The sequence below is a fragment of the Pelecanus crispus genome, chromosome 5 (genome assembly GCF_030463565.1).
Source record: "Pelecanus crispus isolate bPelCri1 chromosome 5, bPelCri1.pri, whole genome shotgun sequence".
NCBI classification, from domain to species: domain Eukaryota; kingdom Metazoa; phylum Chordata; class Aves; order Pelecaniformes; family Pelecanidae; genus Pelecanus; species Pelecanus crispus.
Genome location: NC_134647.1, coordinates 53,016,025 through 53,036,029, shown reverse-complemented (window position 1 = coordinate 53,036,029; position 20,005 = coordinate 53,016,025). Strand labels below are relative to the sequence as shown.

Genomic DNA, 20,005 nt, shown 5'->3' with positions numbered 1-20,005 from the left:
CAAAAAGCTTTAAACATTCAGCCCACCACATGTTGGAACAAGAGAGAGAGACATAGGAGAAAAGAGAGAGAGAGAGACTTAAACAATCCATCAATGTTGCTTTATTAAAATCTTTATTCACACAATGTTGCTTTATGCGGAATCTGACCCTGGGGGATACAAGTAGAAAGTCATGATTGCATTCTGTTTTCTTATTAGCAACCTCCATTTGTGCAGCTGCTCCCAGGGGCAATCCTCTGACAGCTCCAAGAGGGATGTCTGTTTCAAGCATCTTGCTCCAGCTGCCACAGCAAATAAATTACCTTCTTAATAAATTAGTATTTTTCAGTTGAAGTTTGTTTGGCAAGACACACTCCAGTTCATTAGCTGCTGGAAGAGGAGCTGACTTGTGTCTCCTCCAGCCCAACTGCTGACTTAAGGAGGAGGAGATAAATAGCAGATGGCTGATGATGCTCTCTTTTTAATTAGTTCTTGATTTCTGTGCTTCAAGCACTCTGATATTAATAATATCTGCCACACAACCATTTTGTAACATCTGGAGCCAGCGAATCGCAGTGTGCACAGTGAAGAAGAATTAGAAGGCGTCAAGAAGGTCTCTCATCGACAGAGCATAGCACCTGCCTCACAAATGACGCTATTTTTCAGAGATTCAAGCAGACCCTGTTTGCATGTGGGTGCTGCTTCTTATTTCCTTTGCAACGGTTACAATTTAAAATTTCTCAGGTCTTCCTGATTTGGGGTAACAGAGAAATTTATTCTTCTTTCCTGCTGCAGAACACCAAGCTCCAGTGGTGTTTACAGTGACCAGAAGTGTCAAAATGACAAAAAAAAGAAGAAAAAAAAGCAACTGTTTCTTCCTTCCTCCTACTGATGATGCTGGACTTCATGCCCTTTGTTTACAATTAAACCAGTACAGTGCTTTAAATCTTTGACATTCATACAGGGGGAAAACTTATTCCCAGGTTCCACCTGAACACTAATTTCATACAGACAGAATGCCTTTTTTTGGAATCCATTATTAAATCAAATGTAAATGATCAAGAGTGATCAAATATAAATCAAAACTTCAAATTTTGGTAGATCCTTCCCAAAATATTAAGTGCGCACGATTAAGCTCAAAGAGGAGAACATGCTTTTAAAAATGCTACAAGCCACTATCATGTGCTTCACCATCTCCCCTTCATGTAAATCGTCTTCAATTTCCTGGGAAACAGTTTATGCCAAAATGCCTCAGTATGAATCTATTCGGCTTTATAATAAGAGCATTCACTAACCACCTAACTGTTGCCCACAGTACTTCCCAACGCTGTCTCGCTCAAGCACCGCAATCTGACAGCAAGCCAAGCGACAGGCCAGCTCAGCCAGCGAGGGAGCAGGGCACCCCTGCGTGGCTCCTGCCCACGCTCACCATCAGCTGAGTGCCCTCGCTTCTGCCCTAAGAGAACCTGCAAGGCACAATCCACCGAAGGACCATGGCTTCTAAAGCATGTGTTATATTATCAAGTACAGCAATAAAGAGGCACTAGCGTCACACCAGTGTCCTGAAAGCTGGCTGTGCATTACAGTCCTGGCTAGTAATGCCAATAAATAACTCCACATCCCATCCTGACTGTGGGGCGTGTCTACGATGTGGCCAAGTCCAGAAGACATCTTGAAGAACATAAAATCCAATTTAATGTAAACAGTTGCACTCTACTTTCAAGATACTCTGCTCAGGCAACAACAAAAAGACTTCAACGAAATAAAACTGCGTTTTTAAAATAAACTCTCACCAACACCTCTTTGATCAGGTATGGCAGCAGGTGCAAGACCAGGGAACAGCTCTTTATCTGCCTGCCACACTACTTCAGAGCTAGAAAGATTTGGACAGACAAATCAAGGAAAAGGTCTAAAACTGACATTTTGCTGCTCTTGCTCACAAGTTCAATAATACGTAAATCACTTTGGGAGGTGAGCTCTTTCCTTACTTCTAAGGACCATACTGTCTGAACTGAAAATCGATGCAAACCTGTTAAATTTGGAAACATAACGACAAAGCTGCTTGCCTCCTGGAGACACAGATTCAGACCTACCACGAGCGTGACAAGTTTTACCGCCACAAGCTCATCCGCAGCGCAGGCTGACGCAGTGCTGAAGGATGACAGGACTAGCACAAGATGAGTGCTACAAGTCTGCCCTGAAGAGCTCACTCGCATTGACTCTCCCCATCTATGGCAAAACCGTTAGGAGTGCAGACCCCAGGATGACCTCCCCCAGTCAGAACACCACAGTGGGGGTTTGTTGCAGGAAGCAGCTGGGGAAGGCACAAAACTTACTGGAAGTGCTCACAGCTTCAGAGCTCAGCCACAAGCCAGGCCAGGTAGATGGTGGGACTGAAAAACTGCTGGCGTTCCACAAAACAGCAGCACTGAGCTGCAATTACAATGTTGAGCACCAGGAAGCTCCCTCCATATGAGATGATGAGGAAAGACCACAGCTCGGGGCTCGCTCTACTCTTCCAGGCCTTGCCCACAGCTGTTGATTACCGAGGAAGTCCAGCAATACACCTCTCTTTCGCCAGTGCAACACGCCCAGATTCCCCAAATTAAATTGGCCATACAGTAAGCAGCATGTCCTCGCTAAACGGAACCTGCTTCCAAGGACAGATTCTGTCCTCCCTCTCAGCTACAATACAATGAAAATTTGGTTAATACGGATACAGGACTGCAATGATATTTCCTCCACTCAGACCTTGCCAGATTCCTTGTAAATGGAAAACAGTGACAGGAACATGGAAACTTACTTTAACCCCTTAATTACCAAGTGCTGTATAACCACCCTGTCCTCCCCTAAATCTCCAACCCTGTGGATAAATCTTTGATAGGACTTCAGTGAAAACACTGAAGCATTATCATATGAGGCAAAACCCCATTCCCAGCCTTTTGTCGAGAAAAAGACAACTGAGCAGCAGAGGTCCCCTCTCCCACCCCTAATGGCATTCAGAAGAACATCCCACCCCCGGGGGGGGTGGCATAACTCTTCAGTCTAATAATTATTTTATTCACCACTTCCTTTTTCTCTAAAGAAGCAGTAAAACACCTAACCAGCTCACAGCTGATTATGTACAACCCTGAATCAGACAAAAACTCACAGGAGTATATGTGGGGAAGAGAAGGGGAGAGGATCGTACTGTTTATCTCCATTTGTCCCCTCTAGATTCAGTCCACAAATTAGGGTCTGCATTCCACACACTTCCACCAACACCAAGAGCCATTTTTACCCAGTGCAATGTCCACTGCCGGCAATGGACACACCACAACGGCCAAGATGGCAGTACAGGTACTGAGCCGACCAAGGCTCCAACTTCCCACCTCTCACTGCTGTCAGCCCAAGGTAAAAGCCAGTGTCGCCTCTGTTTCTCTGGCTCGGAAGCTTTTTCCTGTTCATTTCAGTCCATCTTGGCCACAGCCTTTCCGAACTGATTGTGCTGTTTTTCTATCGCATTTTTGTTTGTTTTTAAAAAAGGAGTTTCATCTGTGTTCCACTACAATTACAAATGAGACAGTGTCATCCTGTCTTCCACCAGCACAACATCTGGCCCAAACTGGTCTGTGCACTGCTTCACTGTAGCCAGAATGCTGCGAAGCCGCTGGTCTAGGGCATCCAGATGAGGGTCAGAAAGCACTGGTGAGATGGGGTCATGCGACATAGCAGTTTTTAAGGCAGACTTCAGTACTCCATTCTTCAGGTAATTGAGTCTGTTCCAGGTAGAAACCCGGATACTGCAAAAGAAAGAAAGAAAGATGTCATCATACCACTGTCCAGCTAAAGTCCCATCAGCAATACCAAAAGCCAACCTCTTGAGGGAGCCTGTTACATCATGATTTTATTTAAACAGAAAGGAGTCTTATTACAAAAGTGGTTTTGGCATGGGAGGGTCCAGGTGTACCTGCATGATATGCAATATCTAAGCAAAACTTTAAAACTAAAGGTGAAGAAGAAAGAATCTAATGTGACATAATTCTTGTGTTACACAGGAACACATTCAACTGCTAGCAAGGAAGTTCTTTAGTCCTGAGGCCTCCCAGACACAGTTTGAAAAGGAAAGAAAAGAAAATAAAATTAACAGTCTGGCTGTTAATTCAAAAACAAAACTCATGTCACCTCAGGAAGAACATCCCTGACCAACAATTAATCACAAAGGACACAAGTCAGTTGACTGAACTTCCACAGCAAGTGAACACAGCAGTGATCTTTCTGCTTCACTGGCCATTGAACCTGTTCATGTCAGCCCATCTAAACTGTCTTGTTCTGTGAAGTCTCCTGGGATTCTCCCCCAAATTTTTGTGTTTCAGCACCACTGGTCTAAACTCTTGGCTTCTGATGGCCTCCAAAGAAACCAGCAATGAAAGTGTTGTAACAAACCTATAGCTAAAACAATGGTACATATGACTTCTTATATGGCATTTGCCTGGTATCAGAAAGAAAGGGTATGTGAAAAGCAGGGAACTGCAAAGTCTCTTATGTAAATAAATTCTCTTCTGGTTACATTTGGAAGAATCTAGATGAAAAAGACTCCAAAAGATCCTCATGAAACAGGAAATAAAAAATGTATTCAAAATTAATGTAGGAAAACTAAATAATTTGAAAATAATTTACTTTAATTATTCTCCATATGGATTCTGCACGAATCTTGCAGAAGGTAGGTCAGGTGTACTGTAGCATACATAAAGCCTTGCTTAGTGCAATCAGGGGGTGAAAGCTCAGGCTTTCTGCAGTTCCCAGGTTTCGCAGGCCCCAAGGAATTTGGGAGACAGAACCCTTCACCGACAGACTCAAGGAACTCTCAACTAAATACTTAATTTGGAAGATTTAAAGGAGTTAATGTTAGCTTGAAGTAACAGATGCAGGAAACAAATATATCAGTGTTTTGCTTCCTGGTACTTTTATCTATTTGTTAATGAGAAATAGCAATGGCCTGGTGACAGAGTGGCCACAGAACACAGACATCAACAAGTCACAGCCTCTAAAAATAAAACAAACAAAAACATAGCTACCAAGGCCAAAGCAGAAACAAAATCATGCAAAAAACTACAAACTTCACTTTGAAAGAAGCACCCTGAGTACTGCTGTAGTCTTGTTTAGAAAGAACATTTGGAAATGAAGGTAGTTAAGTTGCCAGACACGTTGAGTCCTTAGCTTCTGTCAGGGAGAACTCAAACTGTGATGTGAACTTTTATTTGGCAGGAGCTGGATGCAGACAGCTGCAGATGCAAAGTACCTGTCATACTGACTAAGGATAGATTTGAACCAGTGACCTGCAGGTGAGACTACTTTCTACAGGCTACTGTCTGATTTACTACCTTAATAAAATGTGTTTCTCAGCTTCTTGAGCAGTGACAATGCATCAAACAAACACAGTACCTCAAAAAAGTAAAGCACTATGTACCCGAGTGAACATTTTAGGGTTGCCAGAAGGCTTCAAACTTAATTATATTACACACCTAAGGGCAGCATTTCCATAAGTAAAGTGAGCAGGATGCTTGCATTTCACTTACATGCAGCACTGATAAAGAGGAGCCAAGATGCTTCTTTCATCCAGGGCAGGGTTTCCAAAGCTGAAAAGCAAAATTAAAACGAAGTGAACCAGCTGAACTCCTAATGTTGTTCTCAACATCAACAGATTTGTAAAGAATTAAAAAAAAAAAAAATCAATACTAGGCAATTTCATGCTCCAACAGCTCAAATCGTTTAAATTAAAATATAAACAGGCCGCGACCAATTACAGATATAACTCTCAACAGCATCAGCTAATGTACCAGATGAACGGAAGCAACACCAGCGTACCTAGTTCTTTATCACACCAAGACACTTTAGAAACAAACTTCAGAGGAGTTTAGAAGTTGAGCTCATCTTGCAAAGCAGGGGAAAGAAATAATTAGTATTCTGGACATAGAGAGTAGGAGCTTTGCCTGTCTGACACAGCTGGGCAGGGAATGAAGGAAATAGCAGCCAGATGCTATTTTAGATGGCCAAGCTTAGATCGACAGTTCAGCAAACAAGGTGATCAACTTCAACATTTCATGATTACACTTTCCAAGGGAGGCCTTGACAAAAGGATTTCATAGTATTTCAAGCTTCACCTAAACACATTTATTTTGTGTTTTGGGTTTTTTGGTTGGTTTTTTTTTTTTTTTTTTTAAGTAGTTTCATCCCCTCATAATACTGTTTTCAACAAAGAACTTTCCCTTCAATAAGGATCACTTACTCTAGGAGTCCGGCATTAGTCTGCTCAAATAATTCTGTTATTAGTAGCTTTAAAATGGGAATAAGCTCCCCAGGGAAGCAGTCACAGCACGGAGGAGCATCTGGACAATGCTCTTAGCCATATGGTTTAGTTTTAGGTAGTCCTGCGAAGAGCAGGGCGTAGGACTCAATGGTCCTCATCGGTCCCTTCCAACTTGAGATATTCTATGATTCTATGAAAAAACTGTCTCCCTAGCCCTTATCTCAAAGGAGTTGAAAGAACTTTACTTAAGCTTTCAAGAAAACAATTTACTTCTGGGCCTGCAAAGCCCCACCAGAAATGTTTTCATAACATAAGTGCATACCATCATTAAAGGTCTAACGTGACCTTCAACTACCATACTCACTTCCAGTGACTAATACATTAACTTCCTGCTAACACATTGCCAGAGCATTACAGAAAGACAATTTTTGCCAAATTCACCTAAACCAGTCTGAAAGCAGCAGTAATTAAGCAGTCCCAAGGTGGAACACCCCTGCTGACATAACCGAAAGAGTGTTACTGTACAGGCTGATGCACAAAGATGAAATAATCAACTCAGCCACTGCAGACAAATTAGAAACAAAGGAAGGAAGGAAGGAATCCACTATACAAAAAGCAAATGGGGAAAGAAATGGTAACTCCAAGCCTGTCAAGGATCTGGCTAGATCAGAGATCTCAGCTGCTGTGTACACTTGCACAAGTGGTATGCAAAGCCGCTGCAGAGCAGAGCCTGGCACAGCAACTGCCAGAGCTAACCGTCAGAAGCTGGTCCATCCACAGAAGGGGAAACTCACTGCCACTGCAGATGGTAGTGCCCATCAGAAAAAAGAAATGCAGGATTCTCTGGACTAAATCATGAGAAAGTGGAATAGGTTATCTTTGTTTTAAAAAAAAAATCAAGCAAATTATTATGATTTAAGCAAGGCTGTATCTTCAATACGATTTTTAACTTAAACTATACCAGCCAACATACAAAAACTAGAGCAAAGACAGGACAACTCACATTTTAAACACATATGCTTAATAGTAAAGCTTGGCCTCAAGAAGGACTTCTCATCAGTTCCTCAGTACCACATGCCTCGTTTTTGTTTTGATAATAGTTCATGTCCACACTCAGGACATCATCTTATTTTGCTCTCAGTATCAGTTCTACCTCCATTTTAAACTTTTAACTTTTTAAAGCCAGAGCAGACAGATCCAGAAAGCAGGAAATGCCAGATTATTCAGAGACACATTTTGAAAAGATCTGCTTTTACTATGGCACTCGCTAATACTCACTGGTAAATAATAAACCATAAGTTTTTAATGTTCCATGAATTAAAAGCATAAAAGGGAGGAGCTTTTCTGAGGATAGGAAGAGACACACAAGAAACCTTTGAAAGTTGCTTGGGGAAAAAAAGGTCATACTGTGCTAATTTGGGCATTTCTGTAGCTTGAATAAGACTTTGCCCAAAGCAGTCATGGTATCTAGAGCACAGAGTAAGCATCACAGCCTTTGAAGGACCCTAATATTTGGTTAGTAATTTCTGGTAAGAAGGAAAGCTTTGGATTTTTAGCACAAAAGGTATTAAAGGAAAAAATTAGTGAGAGAAAACAGAGATACAGAGCAGATAAATGTCTGCCCTTGTGCTCACCACTGCCTGGCCACCAGGATTTCCCTTACCTTTTGGCATTATCCAGGAGGATGAGCATACTGGCTCCTTCATCATCCTGGAAACTCTCATAGTGATGCCGGTCAGCATTCCCAATCAAATAGTCAAAGATGGCTGTGTCAATGATATCAAGGAGACGGGGGCCCGAGTCATAAGGTGAAGTCTTCTTCACAGCATCACAATAGCTTTCGTCATACTCCCACCTGTGGGCCATCAAGAGAAAACAAATCAAATCTCCAAGGAACACTCCATCATTGCACTCCAACCGTGTTTACAGCTGCCCCTTTATTCGCTTATGAGTGCATAAAGAAAAAGTGAGTGCAGCAGTCAAGGCTATATAAAGAAGAAAGAGCTAGAAGAACGTGTTTTATTAAAAGAGTAAACCCTGTATTAACACCCTAGCATATGGAGCAAGCTACAGTTTCAGTGCAAGGTTACACATCATCTTCCCACAGAAAACAAGGTCAGAATTTGCTTCCTCACTACTCATAATTCAGCAGTGGTCAGGCTGCCTCCCGGCAAGATTACTACCATCATGACTTGCCTCCCTTAATTTCCTAACTAAGGACTTCAAGTACTGCATCTACTTCTATTGCCTTGACCTGCTTCTATCAGTCTTGCTTTCTAGTCATCCCCTTCATTTTTTCTTTTTAACGCAAATAACCTTACCACGGTTACTAATGACCTCCTCTGTCCTGAGGAGAAAGGCCTCATATGTATCCATTCTTTTTCGCTCACAGTTGTCTCTTTCCTCCCCACTTTCCTTTCAGAGCCTCTCACCACCTTCTCCAATGGCAAGATTTTAAGCTTCCCTTTTCTCTCCTTTCCTACACATAACCTAGGCATGTACTTGTGGTCTTATAACACAGATGTCATGTCTCAATTCTCCAAAGCTAGGATTTTAAATTTTCTCATTTTCTTCTTTACAGTTTTCAAAGCTATTCAACACCACCAACAAAACAGCCAAATCTCTGATGTATATCCTTTCCATCTGTCAACCTAAATAACAAGTACATCTATAACATCTTCCATGTAAGGGCTTCACAAAATAGCAGTTAAGTTGGAAATGCCTTAAACCAACTGTGAACTGGAAACAGAAATGGAGGAAACACAAGCTGGAGAGACTCACTGACATGTTCAAAATTGCAGAGAGTCGTAAAAGCAGGGAGAAGATCAGAATTTAACTACTAGAACTGTCACATACCCCACCTCAGCTTCTAGAGGTCTGGAGCCTAAGCTCCCAATATCCCATCTTTCCTCCAGTTACCCAAATCAGAGTGGCCAAAATTGTATCTTCTCAATGTTTTTGTTAACACGTCTCACACACTCCTCAAATGCTGCCTCTAGTTCCCCCTTTCTTTTGCATCAAGGTCCAACTCACAGCACAAACCCACAAGGCAAAAGTCTCAGAACGTACTCCTCCTTGTACTGGATAAATTTCTTTTTGCTACACCCCTCTCTCCCTCAAGTGTTTCTCTTTCATTTCACTTCAGATCAGTAGTTAATCTCCTTGCAACAATTTTTCAGACATACTATGCTCTCTTTCCTCATTTTTCATTCACTCTTTCAAGATAGACCTTTCTCCGACATTTATTTCTGATCATTTAGATTGTATTAGCACAGGACTTCGAAGGTCAGGGATTTTATCTATTACATGTCCACTAAAAATTACATACACTGATGTGACTATATGAGTTATGATCAAAAGGTCAACACAGGACAGAGTAGAAGCAGCTAGACCAGGGAAAAAAATTCCTACAGAGTTATTTTTCCATAATTACCAGACACAGAAAAAGGAGAGCATGACATCTAGAACGTTTAATTCTCCTGATGCTCTCAAAATGAAAAGCGCAACAAGACATAATGCAAAACAACAGAACCATGCAATCCCATCTGAACAAGGCAAGAGCAAGTAAGTTTAAAATACAGCAAGTATCAAATCAGCATAGGTATCAGGGTAAACTCCTGTATAAGCAGGCAGTTTATGATGAAAAACAGTCTCTCAAAAGAAGAAACACCTCCAAGGAATTTAGTCAATTCATTACTGCAATTTACCATGTACTAAATACAGCTGATTTTGACCTGTTAAAAAGGAGGTAACATCTGCTGCTCAAAAAAAATCAAACTGTATATTTAATACTCTAAAACAATTCAGTGAAGCCTTTGGATAAGATTCTGAGAACAATCACATCACTGGAAATCAATGGATATTTTAGATCAAAGACTAAAAATCTCTTTCTAATCACCTGTCCAGGACAGAGACTTTGAAAAATTTACTAAGCGTGAAACCATCTGTTCTGGTTGTGGCAAAAACATCTCCAGCCCAAGTACTCAGACGTGTTACGCCTATTGCATAAGATTGCCAGATCCCATGTTTGTCCTTCTTTGAAAGTGTTCTTTAGATGCTGAGCATGGTCACCATGCTGGTATTCAAAGCAAAGAAGTAGTTTTTCAGTGCCTACCTACTTAAGCTAAACCAGCTCCACAACTTTTGAAACAAACTACAAGGACCATGAAATCAGGTCTGGCAGAAAACAGCACAGTGCTACCATATTTTAGCAGACCATAGAGAGGCACAGTGTCAAAAGAAGGTCTAGTGGCACAAAAGAAGAGTCTTGGTTTGGCCACGGCCAAGGTTTTCAGAGCTTGGAGTGACTATATGGTGGAGTTATGTTCCAGGCAAGAAGCAGAAAATGGACAGCACTTAGTATCATGGAAAACAATGAAGATTTCTTTCTTGCTCATTTTAATTTAAATCTCATCCTAGACTTCTTGACCTCTAGTGTCATATCGAGAAAGCTGTTGGCAAAACTCCAGGCAAAACTCGCTCCTTAATTAGCCACTGTATTGCAAGGGCAATTCTAGTACAAATTATCATGTATAAAGAATAAGCCTATCATGTTCTCATACCTGGCAAGTTTGCCTTCACGGTAAGTCCTACCCCACGGGTGCCGATGCTTCTGAAGAGGCCAGACATCTGGTAGCCACAGGGTCACTGACCCCTCCATGATGTCCCCATCTGCACAAGCTGGTTCTGTTTCCCGACAATAGTAGCACTTCCCATAGAAGCAAGTGTTATTACCTTAAAAAAAAAAAGTTATCAAAAGAGCAGAACTTAATCCAAGGGATGCCAACTGAAATACAGGAGCCTATGGTTGCAGCAGAGCCTTCCCTGCAATAGGATTTCACTACACTTGACCTCATGCTTCCTACCTCTGACTAAACAGACATCTATTCATTCAAAGTAACATGAAAGACTAATATTCAAAGGAGACAGTAATTGTATTTTCTGTTTTTGTCACACAGAGTTAATACAACACTGCGCTATCAACAAGTTTTTTGTGATCCCTTCCTAGTCCTTAGGACCTTGACTTTGCAACCTTAGCACTCCTTGTTTTTTAAATTTCACACTTCATGTGTCAGATTTCTCACGTTTTCAAAAAAGTTGACCAAAAAGAGATGAGTGAAAAAAGACTAAGCAGAACTCAAATAGATTTGGAGCCCTGAGACCTGCCACACATCTAAGTTATTTGAGCTGACTCAACAAACGAGTAGTTACTCTTATATGAGCTAGGAATGCAGATCTGTCAAAGTTTCACGTGTGTCTTCTGACAGGAGAGGAACAATGAAAGCCTGCAGTCTTTAGCCCATTAAGGCCTATGTAGCCTGTAGCGTACAGTAATCTACGTAGCCTTAACATTTTTAGCTTAACCTTTTCTATTTCACCCTTCTAACCTGCCTTTGCTTGACCCTTGCCAAGTTAATTCCAGTTCCATACTCACAGACATTCTTCCAAAATATTCTTCAACTACGTCTCACTTCCTTGTGATACCACTTATTCCCTGTCCTTTTTTCCTTTGGCTCTACATCCAATATCCTTCCCAAACCAGGCCCAGATCACGAGAAGATGTGTTTTTCACTTTCCTTCCTTTCACATCACAATCCCTTAAGCAGCCAGCACTCCTTTGCAGTCCTCCATCCAGACCCAGCTCTTGTGCTCCCACTACCCCAGTCAGACAACTCAAGGACATTGGAGAGACGATCATTAATAACATACATCTTGCAGCAGACCAGATCTCTTATTTATATGGAAAGCCCTGCAAGTCTCTCTTCCTATCCATGGCCTGCAGCAGGTCTAGCAAGAAACAGAATTCTTTGAGATTCTAGCTGCAACTCTGGCAAATCTGCACTGAGTATGCATGAATTATTTTTTCTTCAAAACCTCAGAAACTTGGTCAAATTTGCGTTGACAAGAGATCACAACCTTCTCCCTAGATCCACCCATTTCTTTGGTTCATGCTCTGCAGAACAGGCAGTTCCAAGGAATCTAAGGATAGGCAATGAAAATTTCTGAAGCCTTACTTTTCAAGTCAGCATTTCTGCTAGAAAACTGCTTAGTTATCTTGGCTAAAATTAGAAAGAGTCAAGTCTGCCCAAGGCAGACACCCAATCTGAATGCAAAAAGAGTTTGGTAAGGCAGAGCTACTCTCATCTGAAAGTTACACCTTATAACTGAAAGCATTAGGTAAACTTTGTAGGTGAGACATGTAATAGAAATATACACAGGCACACGTATTTATCAGCTGTAATGAACAATCATCTCTAGAGACCTCTGATGGGGCAGGGGAGGGAGGAAGAAAAGAGTAATAATTGTATATGTTATGAAAGCCTGAAGGAGTTAAGGCTGCAGCTTAAGTAATTTCTTGGTGCTTGATGACCACCTGGTAGGAGTTCATATTAATAATTCCCATTAAGTGCCCTTCATAGCATTATTACTGTAAACAACATACAGAAGTTCTGACACATCTAGTTATGAATGCTCAGCAGACTCTGATGTAGCACAAACAACATCTAATACGAACCAACGTGTCACCTCTGTAAATTATCCCAAATCACCACTGTGTTCACATTAAATACAATTCCTTTTTTTCCCCCTTTCAGGTCTAATCATAGACTGTTCCAACCACCTCTGACAGCAAAGAGAAAATTCTTACTCAAAAAAGAAATCCCATCTGTAACAGCAGCATGAGGGAACACAGAGAAGTTAGAGGAAAAACTACTTGGAGAAAATCAAGTGCTCCTCCCCTGCCAAATGGGGTTATACAAGCATTAAGATCTCTCTTGGCACAGAAAAAGACTTACCAGCTTCCTGTATCATAGTTAACTGTTCTATAACTGTGTCAAAGTCCCATGGCTCTTTCTCCCCATTACACACATTTTTCTTTACTGGGCTGCACAACCCATGGAATCCACTTACCCACTGTCATGAAGGTACCCAGAAGCTGCTCTGTGGCTACTGGCTTGATCTCTGTACGTAGATTCACAAACCTGCCAACCACCAGGGGAGCTCGTCGGAAACCCAGAATCCTGATTTGGGGTGAAAAAACATGACATGAGAATTTGCAACACAGGCAGCACTTCTAAATTAAAACAAAACAAAAACACAGTCTCTGTGCCATTGTCTGAAATTGAGATGACTGAGACCAAAGAACAAAGTTGGAACCCTGCAGCAACCTCCTCTCTTCTCCAAGGCAAAGTAAGGAAACTCATTTTTCTTAAGTGCCTGGGTGTTAAACTTGCTTTATAGGCCATCAGTGACACTCCTTTAACAGAGCATTTGCAGCAGAGCAACACAGGATGCACCATGCTCCAAGTCTCAGAAATCAGACCTCATACCAGAAACATCCATCATCTGTCCTGTGTACAGGCTGAAGCAGTTAACCATATGGCCTTTGTGCTGGTCACCTGGAAAGATCATTCATAATTCGTGGGAATTACTACCTATTAAAATGTTATGTTTAAGCCCAATTCAGTTATACTTGAAAGTAAACAACCTAGGAATGATTTTGTTTGGCATGAGGGAGGAGAAGGGAAGAGAGAATGGTAGAACAAAACTGAATGACTGAAGTGTCTGGGAAAAAAGAGAGGTGGGAAGAATAATCATAAAACTTGCAGTCACAAGATCCAGGTTCCACTCCCATGTCTGCCACAGTCTTTGCTCTGTGACCACAAATGGCTTGGGTATTTGTAATGGAATTTTAAAAGCGCTTAAAGGAGGAATACAAACATGAGTACAACGTCAGCCCCAACTCTCTTAATGTACTTTTGATACCCTTTTGGTAGTCTTTGCACCTCAGAAAAAGAGACTGGAAAGGGACTGTCCCTTCTGAAAAAGGGACAATCTACATTCCACAGAGATATTGCAAGAGTCATTCTAACAGCTGCGAAGTATTTTTTTTAGATATTCAATGAGTAAGTCCTCTTCCATAAGTATAAAATACCTCTAAGAAAGGGCAACACAAAAAGTCTGCCTGAACAAATCGTGTCTGCATAAAGACAAAATTCATAGCCAATACAGACAGTTATGCACAGCTTCAGAAAACGCAGGCGTTCCAAGTAAATAAGCACAGAGCTTAGATCTGGAAAACCTGTCCTTGTCTTTTCAGACCCACACATGAAAGGCCAGTATCCTGGATAGCACAGCCTCCCCATTAGTGGTAAACTTACAGTATTTTTGCAGGTCCTTCTTGAAACAATGGCATCCTCAGACAAAATATGTAACTGTCACTATTCAAAACAAAGGTACACGCTAACATTATGTGGGCAGGCAGCTTCTGCTAGGTATCCTTGAAGAATATAGAGGTGCATAACCACAAAGAGAGGAGAAAGGCCAGAGAAACAAGCACCAAAACACAGCCAAAGAAAAAGCAAGGAAGAGCTAAGAAAGAGGGATTTCGACACTGGAAAGAGGCTTTGAATTGTTGCTTTACCATGTTTGATCATTGCTTTTTCAGGGAAACACAAGTCTCCATTTTCCTTGACAGCACAAATGGACAACAGACATCTGGCTACCTCTTTTTCTCCCCCCCCCCTTAAAGTACCCTGATTTTGGCCCACTACCTAAATATTGCAACAGCAGCGATGGGTATTACACAACTAGTTTTACACCACTAGAATGACTATTTTCCATTGCCTGTGCAATGAGTTCCACAGGTGAATTAGGACTAACATATCTTTACCACGTATGAATTCAGTTACAGTGACAAGCCTCTTATTTATGTACTAGGAAAGGAAGCCTAAAATCTCAGTATACGTTCACCCGTTCAACTCTATTATATTTGTCCCTCCTTATTCCCTTTCCCAAGATTTTAAGTCTCTTCATATAAGAATTTTTCATATCTTTAACTATCTTCAGAAATCTTCTCCAAAGTGCCAACATAGTCCTCTCATAATGAGGAGGCCAAGACTGCGCTTATTTTATTCTAGATGAAACTGCACCTTTAACTTGTATTTCATGAGTATCATCATTCAGTGTTTGGTAATTTCTGTCCCATTCTTTGTACAACCCATAACTTTGTTTTTTTTCCTGGTAATTGCACCTCCAGCTCAGGTCCACAAAACCACCTGGACACCCCTGAATACAACTAATATATGAATAGCTGTTTTTCTTCTAGGATGCATCAATTCATATTTAGTCTAGACTAAATTGTTAGTTTAGACATTAGACAACTTTTTAGCATACTGGACATTAACTTAGCACATACATTCAGCATTTCAGGCTCTTCCACAGGATTTGGCTAAGCTCTTTCTTATGTATAATATGAAATATCAGTAGTTTCAGTGCTCATTCTTCTTTTCAAATTTCTTAAACAAATCCTCAATGTTAGAGTCTTGCACAGATCTTCAAAATGAAGTTTCACAAAAAAGCTAATAATTTTAATTTTTGGCCTCAACGTGATACATTGGCAGGTTTAGAAATAGCTCACATCTGAGGTGTATTCTTCAAGGGACCCGTTTTCCCCCCACCTCTGAAAAAGCATTTACCAGAGACAATAAAACCAGGTAACCCAACAGTTCCATACCTATCCAAGTGAAAGGCTGCCACTTCTGCGTTGTGTCTGTCATAGCCAGCATACGGTTCTCCTTCCACTACATAATCCCTGGCATATCTGTAATTGAAATAAGTCAAATACAATGATTCACACCGGAGTCCCATCAACTCTGTTGTTCAGAGTAACAAGTGCAACAACAGTGTTTAACTTAGGTTAAACAGACTCTGGGTCACTTTCAAAATGATTGCCGGTGGGAGAGTGAAAAATTATTAATGAGTCTAAATAGTGTACAGACTGCTGAAGTAGTAAATAAGGAGGAAAGGTCAGTAATATACATTGGTCTTAAGAGCTTGGGCAGCAGCAGCCATTCAAACTAGCAAGTTTTAATTCAACCATATGCCAAGTCACATCTAAGAACAAAGAGCACAGATCCAGCTACAGAACAGGGGGCTATTTATACTGGAAAGCAGCAACTCCACAAACGATTTTGGGGTTAGAATGGATTGTAGATTAACATGAAAATACAATCTGATATTGTGGAAGAAATGCCAAATGCAATCTTTAGTAGCTAGAAGATCAGCAAGCATGAACCTGAGGACAACAGTGGATATAAAAAACGCCTTTATTCTGGTGGAGAAAAGACATAATGAACAGCAAGAAATAGAAATTAGACACTCATTACAACAACAATGGTATATTTTGGTGAAGTGGTAGGCTTTTTTTTTTTTTTTTCCATAGATGTTACTTAAATAGTCAAGGCAAACACAAATTTCTGAGATTCATGGCATTTGAATCAGCTCTCAATACTGCTTAAGAAGCATGCTTCAGATGAGCATAAAATACCACAATCAATATCAAGCAAATGGGTGAAAAGCAATACACTTTCACATAAGTAAGGCCAAATTAGATTACCTATTTTCTCATTTCCATCTCTGTATCAAATTATGGAAACTGGATTATTTCCAACAGACTTGGGGTTCAAGCAGTAGCAGCAACTGTGCAAGAGAAGCCACAGTGCTCTACTTTGATGTTTTAGCCCTGCTTAGAGAAGATATGGGGCAAGATGACAGTCCATTTCATCAGTCTGAGCAAATACTTTAGCTTCTCAGCAAGGCAGCTCAATAGAGTACTACCCAGTGCGGGATGATATGGAGCTTTTGGGAGGAGGATCTGACAGATTCCTACCAAATCAGAACTTACTCCAAATAAGCATCTTATTTTACGTATACCACTGGCATGTGATTGTAGCAACTATTAATCATTAATAACTTAGGCTGGATTTCAAGTATTTTTGCAGTGAGATAGCTAATCCTTAGAACATGTCCTCGGAGTCAGGTCTTTCGTATGTACTTAACAGCAGGCTTTTGAAAACATGGTCATGTTTTGAAAGCTGCAGAGCTAGAACTTATTGGTAAAACACAACCAACTTCTTGCTTCCATGCACAGTAGGCATCCAGTTCTTTCTAGAGCAAAGGTGGCAAATCAAGAGAACCCATTCTTCCCCAACCAGTAAGTTTTCTCAAAACAGTTTTTAGTAGTAACTTTCACACACACCTTTCAGGTCAAAAGCTAGTTAAAGAGACCATCTTGCAATGACAGAACAAGACTCTACCTACAAGCTTAGCTATTCACCAGTCACAAACAGAACACGGGTCTACCAGTATGGTGAGGGCCATACTGTCTAGCGCTCCTATAAACTGTCTAGCGCTCCTATAAACAGTCCCAGCTGCACACATCCTTGATGGAGCATAGTCACTGTGTTCGCCTGCACAGACATTCCATTATGGGAACGTAATTTAATACTTGGTGAAATGCTTTACAGCATTCACTTATACAGAAAGCACTACAGAAATGACACGTCTTGTTACTGCATTTATTGGACGAGCCGCCTGCCGTACCACCAAGACTTCTGTGTGAAAGGTTCACACTGTTTAAACACAGCCCAGGCCCACAGTGAAGCTCCAGCAAGAGCAGCAATTGACCATACAGAAACAGGGCGGCAAATTCAGTAAGTGGAGGGCAGATTTTTTTTTCTCATTCTCTAATCATTAACATGACAGAAAAATGTCATGCTTGCTCAACCCAATATCCTTTGGAGAGAGATGTACTCATTCCGTGATAGCAACAGTTTACATTTGCAGCGCACTTCCATAAAACACACCTGCCTTACTTTTTTTTACATCTATCTTTCTTCTCCTTTTTGCCCAAAGGGAAACAGTTCAAAAAGATTTACAGATGCACACAAGACTTCATAAATGTTCAATCGTGTCAAATTTCCCTGTGGATCACTGTAAACAGAGACCATACCAAGGAAGTATCACTACCCCGCCCATTCTCGCATTGCTCCTCCAGTACTCACTACTGGCAGACAGAAAACTTGGGGGCTTTCACTCTGACTTACCAAGACATTTTTACAGTCTTCATGCAGCTATACCAGACACCCAGATCTACTTCTAAGACCACCATCAGTTTTCACTCCTTCTGTGTTCCTGAACTGTGTTCTCTCATGGCAGTTTGGCATCACCCTTACTCAGAAAGAGTAGGCAAGACTTGTCTCCACCCTGCCAGAACTTGCACTTCCACAATCAGGAAGATACTGCTCAGAAACATCAGGTTTAATCAACATTCCCTCAGGACTGAACACAGTGATTATTCTTTTAACCTAAAGACAGGCTGTTTCGAGCATCAAAGCTATACAGCCTGAGAGGCAGTTGGCACAGCAACCTAATGTTACTAGAGGACAGCATACTGTCTGTCTCACAAATAACACAAATTTCCGTGTAAATTTGTAACTTAAACATTAATGCAACAACATGGAGATAAAAAAAAATATATATGTAAAGCAGTTATTAATTCATTCATTGAAGGCAATATTTACCTCTTGGGTTTGAATACAACCTTCTGTCCTCCTTCAAGTATTAGCAAAGCTTTCAGTTGGGTCCCTTTGTATCCCACATCAGCTTTTATTATTTTCTTTGTTGTCATGGCATGCATAACAGCCCCTAGCTCAGGTGTCTCCTCGGGATACACCTCCCGGGGCACCACCCATTGGGCAGCAATTTCCCAAGGGGACTGCAACGTATGGTCAAGGCGGGGGTCCAGTTCTACATGGAGGCTTGCCATCATACGGTGAAAGGCGCGCTGGTCCTCCCGGTTGGCAGCTGAGGTGTCCAAGTTGTCAATGAGGAAAACTTTTGTGAAAATGAAGATGACAAGGAGGATGGCCAACAGCACAACTCGCTGCTTTAGCTTCATGGTGACCTTCAACCCTTCTCCCCTGACTCTTTCTTCCAAGTGTTACAGGAAGTCTATTGGAGATCAGGGTGAGGAAGGGGATGTTAGTTAATGAATTTCATTCATAACTTGCATTGTGAAAGAGGTATCACCACTGAAGCATCTTCTGGTACCCCTAAAAACAAACAAAACACAAACTTACAAAACTGTATTCCTGCAGATCCCACCAAACTCAAAATCAGGCTTATTCTTGGAACACAAGCCTGCATTTATGTACACTTGTACCCTAAGCCCAAACATTTCTGTTAAAACACACAGGTTTGCTGTCTTCCTGTAGCCTTTCAGTGATCTGCACAAAAGGGGAAATTGCCTGATAGCATCTCTACGCCGCTGAAATCATAACAGCTGCAACTACCATGGGCAAGACTTTTGCAGAGAATTGTAGTCTAAGTTGATGGCTCCAATTTCACAAACACTTTTCCATTAGTAAGAAAACCCATGACCTCTGGTTTCCTAAAGATTTGTCCCTCAAGAGAGAGCTCCCAGGTAGATTTCCCAACATCTGACAACCAGAGAGAGCAGATGCACAGCCTAGTTTCCTGAAGGTACAAGACATAAGGACAGAATAGACTTAGTTTGTTTATTGCCTCTCATCTGCTGCCACTATAATTTACCCATCTTTTTTCCATTCTTAAAAAAAAAACAAACCCAAAGAAAAAAAAAGGGGGAGGAAATCTTTACTTCCTTGTGGTTAACTACGTATCTTCAGTCAACTGTAAAACCAATAACCACAAAAATATACAAAACATCTGTAATCTCAACACCAAATTAACAAGAAAAAAAAACCCCAAGACACTAATACTGCTTCTTCTCAGAAACCTTACCTACAACACAGTTAAAGCCACATCTGTGTTTCTATATTTACAATGGGCTACAAGACGTCTCACCCCGCAACAAGCCTTCACCAGTACAGTGTTAGCATACAAGGACCAAACAACACACAGTTAACCAACTATATT

The 20,005-nt window shown here is 41.1% G+C and overlaps 1 protein-coding gene across 1 annotated transcript; it reads right to left on the bottom strand.

Moving 5' to 3' along the window:
* Window positions 1-105: 105 nt before the first annotated feature.
* On the bottom strand, window positions 106-19,140 carry FAM20B (FAM20B glycosaminoglycan xylosylkinase). Its single transcript, XM_009487393.2, has 7 exons — window positions 18,631-19,140; window positions 15,783-15,869; window positions 13,178-13,287; window positions 10,831-11,002; window positions 7,932-8,123; window positions 5,538-5,597; window positions 106-3,761 (listed from the first exon to the last, which is right to left on the bottom strand). Exons 1-7 carry the CDS (start codon window positions 19,005-19,007, stop codon window positions 3,530-3,532), a joined length of 1,230 nt encoding a protein of 409 aa, XP_009485668.1. The 5' UTR covers window positions 19,008-19,140; the 3' UTR covers window positions 106-3,529.
* Window positions 19,141-20,005: the final 865 nt, after the last annotated feature.

Excerpts from the sequence above, each read along its gene's own strand:
- FAM20B (XM_009487393.2), bottom strand. The coding sequence starts at position 19,007 with ATGAAGCTAAAGCAGCGAGTTGTGCTGTTGGCCATCCTCCTTGTCATC. Across the intron at positions 13,288-15,782 it reads GCAGCCTTTCACTTGGATAG|GATTCTGGGTTTCCGACGAG; the intron begins GTATGGAACTGT and ends ACCCCAAATCAG. Across the intron at positions 8,124-10,830 it reads CGTGAAGGCAAACTTGCCAG|GTGGGAGTATGACGAAAGCT; the intron begins GTATGAGAACAT and ends GATGGCCCACAG.